This window comes from Coffea eugenioides, chromosome 5 (assembly GCF_003713205.1).
Source record: "Coffea eugenioides isolate CCC68of chromosome 5, Ceug_1.0, whole genome shotgun sequence".
Classification (NCBI taxonomy): Eukaryota; Viridiplantae; Streptophyta; class Magnoliopsida; order Gentianales; family Rubiaceae; genus Coffea; species Coffea eugenioides.
In genome coordinates, this window is record NC_040039.1 from 34,844,790 (window position 1) to 34,857,970 (window position 13,181).

General features: G+C 39.2%; 2 protein-coding genes across 2 annotated transcripts; both read left to right on the forward strand.

Moving 5' to 3' along the window:
- The first annotated feature begins 5,026 nt into the window (after positions 1-5,026).
- LOC113771446 lies at positions 5,027-10,598 on the forward strand. The gene is made up of 6 exons (XM_027316024.1): positions 5,027-5,414; positions 5,558-5,878; positions 6,064-6,225; positions 6,336-7,247; positions 7,339-9,964; positions 10,052-10,598. The coding sequence occupies exons 1-6, from the start codon at positions 5,027-5,029 to the stop codon at positions 10,596-10,598; spliced, it is 4,956 nt and encodes a 1,651-aa protein (XP_027171825.1).
- A 288-nt stretch (positions 10,599-10,886) lies between these two features.
- Positions 10,887-13,181, forward strand: LOC113771447 (replication protein A 70 kDa DNA-binding subunit-like). The gene is made up of 9 exons (XM_027316025.1): positions 10,887-11,030; positions 11,127-11,397; positions 11,479-11,575; positions 11,686-11,810; positions 11,909-11,987; positions 12,086-12,199; positions 12,542-12,662; positions 12,736-12,964; positions 13,054-13,181. The coding sequence occupies exons 1-9, from the start codon at positions 10,887-10,889 to the stop codon at positions 13,179-13,181; spliced, it is 1,308 nt and encodes a 435-aa protein (XP_027171826.1).

Genomic DNA, 13,181 nt, shown 5'->3' on the forward strand with positions numbered 1-13,181 from the left:
TGTCTCTAGGTAAATCAGATTGCAGCTTTTATCCCAAAATTCTTTTTTACACAATTGGTATAATAATGTAACCTTTCTCAATCCATGCTCCCTTTTTAGCTATTACTTTTATTTTCTTGTATGTACTCTATATCACAGCCATCTTTTGCACCTTTATTTAGTTTGACAATAAATCCGATCCAGTAACTTGTCATTTGGCAATTTCAATTCAATAATACTTATAAAAAAAAGGAAAACAAGAAAAGAGAGAGAATCTATTTCCATAATAATGAGGATTCGAGATGTATTAGATAGTTGTGTAGATGGCAGTTGCGAAAAAATAGTAAATTATGAGATGCGGGAGAAAAAAGGTAGGAGAAAGAGTCGGAGAGAGATAATAAGGGTTTATTTTATGTGGCAGCCGTTCCACATGATGTACATAAGCAGCATTAAACTTTTGCGGGTGATTACTGACATCATATGAGACTGAGTCTTTAAAACATATATAACTTAGGCACGGCGAGAATTAAGTTTGCTCTTTGCATCATTGGGAGTAAACTATTCAGCAGATTGTTACTGCAAAAATAAAAATATCGAAGAAGAAAAGTTTCCCACCAAGAAAGAAAAAAAAATGAAGAAGAAGAAAAAGAAGCTGTCCACAACTTTTAGTTTTTAGACAATTCTATGTTATGTCACCAAAGAAAGACCAATTTCTTGTTTCGTTCAGTCTTATAAACTTACAACTTGCTTATTAGGAAGTAATGGATGTCTAGTTGAACAGAATGATACAAATACGTATGACTTGCAAAACATCCAATAATGCATGAAATGCATAAACCCATTGACATCATAGAATATGGGATTCTCAGCCATCAAGTATTGGCTCAGTAGATTTTATTGCAACGAATTGAATAGTGAAATAGTAAATGAGACACTGCCAAATACGTGCATAACACAGTTGCAGACTAGTATGGAGAATGGGCTTTAAGGTACCCACCATAAACCTTTCCTTGACTAAACAAGTATCACGAAGTTTAACTATTTACCATAAGCCGAAAATTCATCATAGAGTTTAGAAAATAAGCCCCACAAGAATGCGTTTGTGTCATCTCAGTGAAGTATGACTTTGATTTTAAATCAAACGAGAGATATATGGTAAAATATAAAATCATATAAGATCAAAGTGCCATACATATTATATTTATATATTTTGATCATTTCAATCATTTTAGTTTTTAAATTGTGATAATTTTGATATTTTCATAAGTTTCGTTACGAATGATAATTTCCGTCACTTTAGTACTTCAATCCAACTATGAGAATATTATGTATAATTTTTAAAACTACAAGAAAGTTATATAAAAATCAACTATACCATAAGGGTTGGGTAATGTGTAATTTACCCATAAAGCAAAGAAGATTATTCTTCGCTTATCTTATTGCACAATGAGGCAACCATGGAGCCAGAGTTTCCGAATTGTTGCATGACGTCGATCTGAATTGTAGAATCATTGGCTCATCGGGCAACAACGGAGATACAGTGAATGTTCTGTCAGACCATAATAGAAATATTTTTTAAAGTGAAAGAAATGATTAAAGATTAGTTGAAGTGCTCAAGACAAGGACGTCACCACGCTGATTCAGCAAAAATGCGTCAGCAATTCCTTTATCATGGGAGAACGTGCGAAAAATGCAATCTCTCTCTCTCTCTCTCTCTTTTAGGTAAAAAACAAAAAAGTCCCATGATAAAGTTAATATATAAAAAAGTTTCCTGTAGTTTCAAAACGTAGAATACGAGAACTCATGTTTTGAACTAAATTGTAAAGGTGACGGAATTCATTAAAATTAACGGAAATGAACGAAATGATAAAAATGCCTTGATATAATTAAACAAAAGACAACTCAACAATCATGTATAGGATTTTTTTCTCATTATAAAAAACGGATTTCTCTCTGTAGTCGAACCACATGAAATATTTTGTATCATTTATCTTTCATACTTGTGACTTGTTTGTCATTAAATTATTGTGCCTTTGGTACGTCAATAGTCATGTGTTCTGCGCATGGATCCTAACAAATTTTATAATGTGCTTAAAGATGTAATGATCCATAGATTTTAAAATTTCTGTAATACGAGCAATCATGATGTTTGTCTGCTTATATGGAATTTTGAAGGGGAAATATGAAAGCAAAAAGATGAAATTATTTAAATGGATTGATTTGGGGTGGGAAATGAGGGGGGGGGGGGGAGAAACTAATTATTTAAATGGATTGTGTTTTTATGTTTTTATAAGATCCTATCTAATAAACTTTACCAGTGAGTTACAGATTACCATCTATTGTTATGGCTGTTGCCTGCTAATTTGCGTGTTCTTTGCTACTTATGTATAAAATTGTTATTATAACCTAATTTAGATCACCCCCTCGGACTTTAAGACAAGCATTCAATGTACATCACAAAAAGTAAAAGTAAACGTGAAACTCTAGTCCGGTTTCACCGTGAAATTTTGCCATTTGAGGCACCGATTGGCTAACTTTTCTCTAGAAGCTTTATTGTCACTATTCCGTTCTAGAATTCTCTAAAGATCATACGCAACCACTCTACTTCAGTAACTCTCACAGATCAAACAACAAAGGGGTTTTAAATTTCCTCATTAGCTTTTATACATCCTCTTGGGGTTAATTTTCTTGTCTTTTGCAGACAAGGCAGTTGGATATAGTGATCATGTTCCAAAGAATTGTCTCCTTTTGAAAAAAATGGATGGCGGCGTTCCAATGTTTCATGTGAACAGTCAGCATAAGTTGTTGATTGTTATATTTGAGGTTCCCGGATCCAGAATTTTTTTTTTGTTTCTGCCTTGTCAATCGGGTTCATTTGGTCTGTTCAATCCAAATTACATGTGAAATTGGCCGTTAAACAAAATAGGGTAAAATGTTTCGGTAGCTCTTAACTTATCACAAAGTTCGATTTTGACCGTTTAATTATTAACCGAACAGTTTTAATCCTCCAACTAATTAAAATATATACTCGCATTCCTTCCGCCAACTTTAGTCCTTGTCAACAAAAATAGCATCACGCACAAGGTATCGGAATAATTGAGGGGCTTTTTCTTCTGAACAAGATATGCCGAACGACTGGCGTGCAGATCCTGTTGTTGCTGCTCTACTTCTTCAACCTATATAGTAAAAGAGCGAATGGAATTGCTAAGAGTTGTGGTTGCTGTGCTGACGTGGCTGGATTTTATTCGCTGGCTGGTGGTCGTCACTCACGTGGGAGTCGCGTGCTTTTGCTGGGAGGAGAAGTGCAATCCTTCTTCTTGTTGCCTGAGAGAAGAAAACTTGGACCTTTGGTTTTTGAGAAGGAACGTATCTCTGTATTGCCAGCTGAGTAAGCTTATTATGACGGTTGCTGATAGTTTGATTGATGACAACTGTTGGGTGATGGGCTCAATGTGGGTTGGTATGATTTGACGATATTGCCTTTCTTTTAAAAAAGACAGATGCACCGTTCTATCTTGCTGAGCTCCTTCCTCTCTGCAATTTGGTGTGAAGGAGCTTCAGCTCTGCTCTAGAGAGCTGCCGAAAAAACACTTTTTGCTCTCTCCTCTGATTGACAAGACTGAAAGCCCTTTGTTTCTCCGATGTATGCAGAGGTTTCTATGTTTCAGGTTCCGCTTCTCCCAGCTTTCGTCATCATGATCCGCGGTAATTATGCCTCATTTTCATTGTTCTTTTCTGGCCCTCCAGCTGCTTGCTTCCTCATTCTGAGCTGCTGCCTCGTTTCTTTTTTCCTGCTTTTTCTTTCCTTTGTAACAATTGCTATCTTGCTGCCTCCTTGCGTAAGCTTTAATTCCGCTACTATTGTTTGGATTTAACTTCTCCTGATTGTGTTCCCGTTTCCTGTCGTGCTTATTTTGGTTTTTCCTCACCTGCAATTTATGCCATCCTGAGCTGTTACTGTTGCGTTGCCTCTTTGCTTTGCTTTGGCGCTCGTTTTGCTTCTCAAGCGCCCTGCTTAAATTTACCTTTCTGCCACAGCCTTTTCCCCATGTGTTTTCCATTTGTCCTCCTGTCAGTAGTTCTTGCATCAGTTTTTTTTTTTTTTTTCTTTTTGTTCTGCTACTGTTACTACGTGCAGGTTATCTTGCCCCCCTTCTGTTTTGTGATTTCCCCCTTTTCCCCTAGCATTTCTTATATTTTTCCCCACTATACTCTCTGGTGCTTGTTGTCCTGTATTTACTCTTTGAGTTTTCCATTTTTCCTCCTGTCGTCATTTCTTGCGTCGCTGTATTTTTTTCCCCTTTTGTTTTGCTGCTGTTGCTACGTACAAGTTATCTTGCCCCCCTTCTATTTAGTGATTTTCCCCTTTTCCCCTTGAATTTCTTATATTTTTACCCACTTTGTTCTCTGATGCTTGTTGTGCTGCATTTACTTTTTGATATTATATTTTCTTACCCTTTTTGCTCTCACTGGCTTATTCAGGTGTTGTCCTTTTCTGTGTTGCTCTGCTGTTGGGTAATAAAGGCTTGTTATCTAACGTTAAGGTGTCATTACTTATTCTCCCTTCTGTATGTGCTTTTACCTTGCTCGTACCCAATAATCATTTTGCTACATGCTTTTGTTACCTCGCTTTTAGCTGTTGCCGCCTTTACTCAGCCTTTTAAGTCCTGTTTTCTTATCTGTTCTGTTCTATGCTGTTGTGTAAGCTCTGTGCTTTATCTTTTCTTCACTCTGTTTCTTTTTTAATATATTGGCTGAATTCTATGGTGTTGTGTAAGGGCTGTACTTTAGCTTTTCTTTACTCTGTTTTGTTTTGAATGTCTGCTCAGTTCCATGCTGCTGTGTAAAGGTTGCGCTTGAGCTTTTCTTTCTCTATTTTTGTTTGGGGAAACCGACGTTTGGTGCATGCCTCTCTTATGCCGTTTCTTTGTGTTTCAATCTTGCTAGAACTTTGGCCTCCTTTATGCTTATTTAGTTAGTACTCTGGCCGTGTATTAGTGGTGTACGTTAGCCTTTCTTTTCACCTGCTAGAGTCTATAGCGGTCAGATGGATAGGAATGCTTTGCGCCGCAAAAAATATGCAGAAATGCCACCTCTGAAGAAAGCGGAACTTCTGCGTTCCCGAAGGCAAACTCGAGCTTCAAAGAAAGCTGGAAAAGCTTTACCCCCGCGTGTTCGCAGGGTCCCGTTAGGATATGTCGAAACTGGTGTGTCGTTCCCAGCTACTCAACATATGCCATGTCATAGTGAGGATCCTGCGTTTGTGCATTCTCAGCCGTTGGGAAACACAAATGCTGTGTTTCCAGCTGATGATGCCTTTGCGATTAGGGAAGGATTAGAATTCATGTCGCGTTGTCCACCTGGTTCCTTTACTGGTTATGCTTCCTCCTCCTTTGGAAAAGAAATGCCTCTACAAAATACACTTGCTCCTGAAGGTATACCAGCTTTGTTTAACGTTCAATCCCTTCAGCCATTTAACTCCCACTCTGTAGCGCCATTTAGCATTATTTGTCTTTCTTAGCTGTCGTTATTTCCCTTGTATCTCTCCAGTTACCACTCTCTTTCTTCTTAACTGCAGCACCCCTGTTCTGTGATAGCCTTGCACCAGTGAAATATCAGAGATCATCTGTTGGTGTAGAGGCAAAAAAAATCCCCGTTCATGCCTTTGATGCCCAGCTCAGTGATGAGCCAGTTAGAGGAAAACATAGGGGCGTAAACTCCCTTCCAAGTGGAAATGAACAACCTGTGAGCAATACACATTCTGAATTTATACTAGGTTCATTTCCTTTCGATTCATCTCTTAAGAACCCTGAACTATCAATTCAAAAAGAATTTGCTTCTGCAAGTAATTCTTTGCCTGCTCAAATTTCAGATTCTACTTTAGAACTAGCTTCCAAAGGTACTGCCTTACTTTACCATATTCGTTAGCTTGCGAATCTACTTAACCGCTTTGACCAGCCTATAAATACTAAATAATCACCTTTATGGCCTGGTTTTCTGGAACCCTTCTTCCTTTGCTAACTGATTCTCCTTTAAGGTCCTTAGGCCTGTTTTAGCTAGCTTATTCTGTTCTGCAATTTGCAGACATCTTTCCTGCTCCCACAGAGGAGGTGGCCAGGTCTGGTCCAACACCTGGTTGGTTGGAGATAAAAAACAGAAAAGTACTTCCTTCTGCCGGTCCATCTGTTGTCCGTTCTCGCTCCAGAAAATGCAGGACCCCTGAATCTGTGAACAAACACAACTCAGGTTGGGATTTGCTTCTGGTTTGCCTTTGCTATTTCTTGCCTTATATTCAACTTTGTCTAGATGACCAATCAGAGCTAATAAAGTTGTTCGTGCACGAAATGAAACTGCAGCACAAAAACGAACAGCTGCGCGTTCAAGCATATCTCGCCTTGCCAATATTCCTCAAGCAGCTCTGGTTCTGCCTCATGCTCCTGATTGTGAGCATTGTGACGCAAAAAGGTTCCATTTGGAACCTCCTTCCTTTTGCTGCTCGGGAGGAGAGATCTCTATCGTTGCTCCTCCAATGCCATATGATTTGAAACGTTTATTCATTGCCAATAATGAAGAGAGTGCCCACTTCAGGAACATTGTCCGCACTTATAACAACAACCTTGGCTTTACATCTTTTGCCGCAAAATATGACTCTGAACTAACAAAGAACACGAAAGGCGTCTATACTTTTCGCGTTCAAGGCCAAGTTTACCACTTTCTTGATGGCCTTATTCACTTAGGCGAAAGGCCATCTGGGATCCAATTATATTTTTTTGACACTGATGAGGAATTAGCAAAGAGACTTGGTAACTCTGATAAACTACGCGAAAGCACTTTAAAATTGCTTATGTACATTCTTTCTAACAATCCTTATGCCCGGTTCTTTAAAGGCCTTAGAGATGTTCCAAACCTTGATGATTTGAACATTGTCCTTAGCTGTTATCCTTCACTTGACCAGCGAATATATAATCTTCCCTCTGCCTCACAAGTTGCGGCTATATGGACTGAAAGTGACGATCAGTCGTCCGATAGCCGCGCTCATATTCAAGTTTATTCTCGGTCAGTTGGTAGCCATAGGATTCAACATTACTATGGCTGCTATGACCCTTTACAGTACCCTCTCCTTTTCCCTCGTGGTGAGTGTGGCTGGCACCACGGAATTAAAAGACTTAGTAAAAGAAAAAGAGGAGGGGACGCATGTGAAGATGATATTAACATCGATCCAGCTTCAGTTAACTCCTCATCGGAGTTAATTGATTTAGAACAGAGAGGCAAGTACATTTCTCTCTTGTTATAAACTGTTGAACCTATCCATTGTATTACATCACCTAATCATGTAGATCGTATTCCCCTTCTTTATAGCTATTGATCGAGGCAAAACAGAGGAAGGTACTGTATCTGCTAGGGAGTACTACTGTTATAGGTTCCAAATAAGGGACGATGATGAGTCAATGCTGTTACACACTCTTAGGTTGCTGCAGCAGTTTTCAGTCGATGCTTATGTCAAGATCGAAACATGTAGGCTTGACTTTCATAGGCATCGACAAAACAAGATACGCTCTGAAATTCTGCAAGGAATTCTTGACAGTGTTTCTGTTGGCCAAACCGCTGCTTCTAAAGTTGGTCGTAAGGTCATTCTTCCAGCTTCTTTTATAGGTGGTCCGAGGGATATGAGGCGCAGTTACCTTGATGCGATGGCCCTGGTACAGAAATATGGAAAACCCGACATTTTTCTTACAATGACGTGTAATCCAGCATGGAAGGAAATTCAGGAAAATCTGAAATACCATGAAAAGCCTCAGGATCGGCCAGACCTGCTCGCTAGAGTTTTTAGAGCCAAATTTGAAATGCTTAAAGCAGAAATTCTAAATAAGCAGATCTTTGGCGAGGTTGCAGCGTGTGTTTACGTGATCGAATTCCAGAAACGAGGCTTTCCTCATGCCCATTTATTATTGATCTTAAAACCTGGTCATAAGCTACTTAATCCAGAGTCGTATGACAAAATAGTCTGTGCTGAGTTGCCCGACAAAGATCAATATCCTCACTTGTATTCTCTTGTTGTGAAGCATATGATCCATGGCCCTTGCGGAGCAATGGATAAGTCTTGTCCTTGTATGAGAGATGGAGCCTGCAAAAATCACTATCCAAAGAGCTTTTGTGCTCAAACGACTCACGGTGAGGATACCTATCCATATTATAGGAGGAGAGATGATGGCAAGAAAGTCAAAGTTCGTAGATTTACTCTTGATAATAGGTGGGTTGTGCCTTACAACCCTTACCTGCTTGCTTTATTCGATTGCCACATCAACGTGGAAATTTGTTCTACTCTTAAGCTCGTGAAGTACCTGTATAAGTATGTTTTCAAAGGACATGATCAGGTGAGCTTTAAGATTATTTCCTGTGGATCGGCGGACGATATTGATGAAATAAAAGACTTCCAGAAAGGTAGATGGGTTTCGCCTCCAGAAGCTTTTTGGCGCATTTATGAATTTAGGCTGAATGAAATGAACCCAGCAATTTACACCCTTCAGGTCCACCTCCCAGACCAGCAATTCGTTTCCTTTGACAAAGGGTCTGATTTGCTACAGTTGCTGGGTAAAATTGACTTTTCTAAGACAATGTTAACTCAATTTTTCCACATGAACAAAACGAATCTCAGAGCACAACATCTGAAATGCTTGTACAGAGATTTTCCTGAATATTTTGTTTGGTCTGCTAAATATAAAGAATGGACTGAAAGAAAGCGTCAAAAGGTGATCGGTCGGATGGTGACTGTTAGCCCAAAAGAAAGAGAGAGGTATTATTTGAGGTTGCTTCTAACGCACATTGCTGGACCGACCTCTTTTGAAGACCTTTTGACTGTAAATGAACAAAGGTTAGCTTCGTTTAGAGAAGCTGCTTTGGCTCTTGGTCTTTTGCAGTCCGATGCATATATAGAGGAGACACTTCAAGAAGCAGTGGCATTTCAGATGCCGTCCTCATTGAGGCTACTATTTGCCACTCTCCTTGTGTATTGTTCTCCGACAAGTCCTAAATCACTTTGGGAAAAATTTGAGCTTGAGTTTTCTGCTGACTTTCATCACCAGCAGCCATTCCACGGGTTTTCTTCTCCTGAAATTAGACGAAAGGTTTTAGAAGATATTAACAGCTCGCTTGAACAGATGGGCAAGAGCATTACAGATTTTCACTTTGTCTCTGATGATTTTTCATGCGGTTACGCTGAACGGTTAACAAAGGAAATTGAGAGTGAAAGGAGCTTAACAGTAGCACCTGAGGATCAGTTGTTGCCTCAGATGCTAAATTCTGAACAAAAGCATGCCTACGATCTAATCCTCGCAGCATGTTTTTCCTTAGAAGGTCAGGCATTTTTCGTTGATGGCCCTGGTGGCACAGGTAAAACATTCCTATATCGGTCACTTCTCGCGACCTTGCGATCACAAAACCATGTTGCTATTGCAGTAGCAACATCTGGAATTGCGGCATCAATCCTTCCTGGCGGAAGGACGGCTCACTCGAGATTCAAGATACCACTTGATTTCTCGAAGACTAAAAGTTGTCAGCTCAGTAAACAAAGTTCGGCTGCAAAACTCATTTCTGAATCAAAGCTTATTTTGTGGGATGAGGCTTCAATGGCTAAACGACACACAATTGAAGCTTTTGACGAATTACTGAGAGATTTAATAGACTCAGATTTACCTTTCGGAGGGAAGGTGATAGTTTTTGGAGGGGATTTTCGGCAGACCCTACCTGTCATTGAACAAGCAACTAAAGAAGTTCTCATAGAGTCAACCTTCCCCATTTCTCCTCTGTGGCCTAAACTACATAAAATCAGGCTTACAGAAAATATGCGAGTTATGTTTGATCCAGGATTTTCACAATTCCTTTTAAGAGTAGGAGAAGGCCGAGAGCCTATTGATGATGAGGGTGAAATAACTTTATCATCAGATATAGTTATTCCTTACTACGATAAAGAGGAGTCTTTAAACAGGTTAGCTAGCTGCATATAATCAGATTTAGTTCCTTTTTAGTAGTCATTCCTCCTACTTCCACCATCAATACACTTTCTTTTGCACAGGTTAATAGAAAGCGTCTTCCCAGATTTGAACCTCTATTCTCAAGATCCTTATAACCTGATTAATAGGTGCATTCTTGCTCCAAAAAATAGCTCAGTTGATGAGCTCAATGAAATAATGATTAAGAGATTTCCTGGAAGCCTTCAAACCTATATTAGCTCGGATAAGACTGTTGATCAGCGGCACCAAAGTGATTATGAGGATTTTCTCAATTCTCAAGATCCTAAAGGTCTCCCTCCTCATAGATTGCTGTTAAAGGAAAACTGCCCATTGATGCTTCTCAGAAATTTAAATCCAGCTGAGGGTCTATGCAATGGCACAAGGTTAATATGTAGAGAACTCGGCCAGCACACAATTTCTGCTGAAATTGTTTTTGGCCATCATCGAGGGAAAAGAGTTTTTATTCCAAGGATACCTCTTCAAACGCCTGACAATGACAAAAATGGGATTCCATTCATAAGAACACAGTTTCCTGTCCGCCTTTGTTTTGCTTTGACTATCAATAAATCACAAGGTCAAACTCTTGACTACGTCGGCATCTATCTCTGAGAACCAGTTTTTTCGCATGGCCAGTTGTATGTTGCTCTGTCCAGAGCTAAGACCGCTGCTAAAGTTAAAATTCTTCTTGTTCCTGGAACATTTGATGGAATAAAAGTGGATTGCAAAACTCGAAATGTTGTCCTTGATGAAATTTTTAGACTAACTCAAGCCTAAACCATTTTCTGCTTGGATTCTACTAAAGTAAGATGGTTATACAGATTTTAAATTACTAGATTACTGTGTTTTTTGGATCTCTTTGTTCCTGTTTATTTATCCATCAGCTTGTGTTTTTATAGGATGGCTAACCAACTGCCAATGCGGGATATTATGCCTCATATGAAAAATTGGAGTTGTATCGTCACTGTTCAAGAAAAGCAACAAATCACAAATTCAATGGGGACACCAACAAGAAAGCAGAAATTTGTTTTCTATGATTCAGAGGTTTAGCAAAGCTACTGCTCAGTTTTAGATGTAATCTCTTAAGTGCGCTATTGTTTTGCTTTCTTTGTAATGTATTAATTTTACCTCTTTAAGTAGGGATCAAGAGTCGAAGGAATCATCTTCAATGATGATATTCCTAGAATGAGCCAGATCCTGCAGATTTATAAAAAATATAAAATCTCCAATGCTGAGGTCAGGCCTATACCGCCGAAGTTCCAGACCTCTGAGCTTACCATTCAGTGGGTTATCAGCACCAGAACTGTTATTGAAGAGATTGCTATTGATGATGAAGTCATGCCTGTGAAATTCTGCTATTCGAAGTTTACTGACTTAGTTCAGTACATGCATGACAAAACTAAATCAGTCGGTGAGTCTTTCAATGCTTTACTCTTAATGTGTTTACATTCTAAACAAAGTTTTTTTAATCCCTTCTCTGTATTGTTCATAGACGTGCTGGGAGTTGTGATTAGTGCGCTTGAGAGGAAAACAGTTATCAAGAATTCAAGGCAATCAGATGTTCAGAAATTTGTCCTGCTTAATGAAGAGTGAGGACTTTAATCTTCAGTTTAGCCAAATGTTCACGCTGCATTTCTTTCTTTTTCTCTACGGTCATTTTTTCCCAGTCTCTAACTATCAACTTTTATCGCGATCACAGATCCCAGCCTGTTCTATTGTCTCTATGGGATAGTTTTCTGGCTAATGAGGGACAGGAGATAGTGTCTAAACTTCACACCTATCCTGTGATCATTGCTCGCAGAGTTAAAGTGAACAACTATAATGGTTTGCACCCATTTTACCTTTCGCCATTTTTACTGTTTAGCTTTTGCATTCGCCTCCAACACCTGTGAATAAATGTGTGCATTTTCCCTGTCGTATAGGGGTCACACTAGGTACTTGGTTTGATTCAGCGATTCTTGTTGATCCACCTATACAAGAAGCAAGGGAACTCAAAAACTGGTACGATTTCTTTTCAGTTATCGCCCTCTGCACACTTCAGATGTAAGCCCTGTCCCCACTTTCAGTCCTAACATTTTTTTATGTCTCCTTTCACCCAGGGCATTGAGGAACACTAAGTTCATTAAAGAGATTGTCGAAAAAAAGGACTACATTAAATATAATCCGCAGCTGTCATTGAAATCAGGCCAGAAAACCACACTTCATCACAAAAGGTTTGGGACTGAAACATGCTGCCCTGCTTTCATACTCTTTTCGTGTATGATCGTCTTTTTATACTCATACTTGCTCATTTTTTAGACTATACGGGTGAAGGCACACTTCTCTTTCGAGCACATCTTCCAGAAATATTGGTACATGAGCTGCAAAAACTGTTGCCGAGCTACAGCAGCAGACTATCAAGTCGAGTTTACCTGTAACTCGTGCAAAGAGAAACATCCTGCAGTACCTAGGTGCTAAATAGTATACCTGTGCTATATTGCCTTATGTTCATTGCTATCTAATTCTGGTCCACATCAAAAAACATGAATTGCTGCATATTGTGTGTCTATTTTCAGATACCGCTTTAATGTTGATTTGGCTGATTCCACTGGTGTCATACCAGCTTCAGTATTTGGCGAATTAGCAGAGAACCTATTGACGTTTAGTGCACTGGAAGCAATGCAACATTTTAATGAGGTTCTTGACTCCTGAACCTTGATAATAAAGATATTTAATACAACTTTATTCTTACTTTTCGCTCTCTTAGCAGAATGTTGAGCTTCCCCTCGAGTTTGTCCACAAGGAGCTTAAATCAAAGACGTTTCTCCTTCACATCAAACCTGTTCAAACGCAGCTGGCAGATTCAAGGCAGCGCTACACAGTTATATACTACTCTGAAATTGATGATGATGCCGATTCTGTCCAGTTAACAGATGAACCAAGAGATGACTCCCCTTTTCCTAGCAAAGAATCTGAGACTGTACAGCTCGGGGCTGAAGGTAACTCGCAGACGTTTTTTTTTTTAGTTCTCCATTTGAATTTTACTTTCGCTTTAATAATATCGCATATCAAAAAAATATGGTCACAGGGGAGAATACTGCTCGTTCAAAGGTTTGTGTTCAGCTTTCTCAGAGGTTTGATGAACCACACAGCACTGAAGCAAATGAGGATGAAGATGCAGAATGCATCTCTAGCAAGAAGCAAAAAATCGACTGA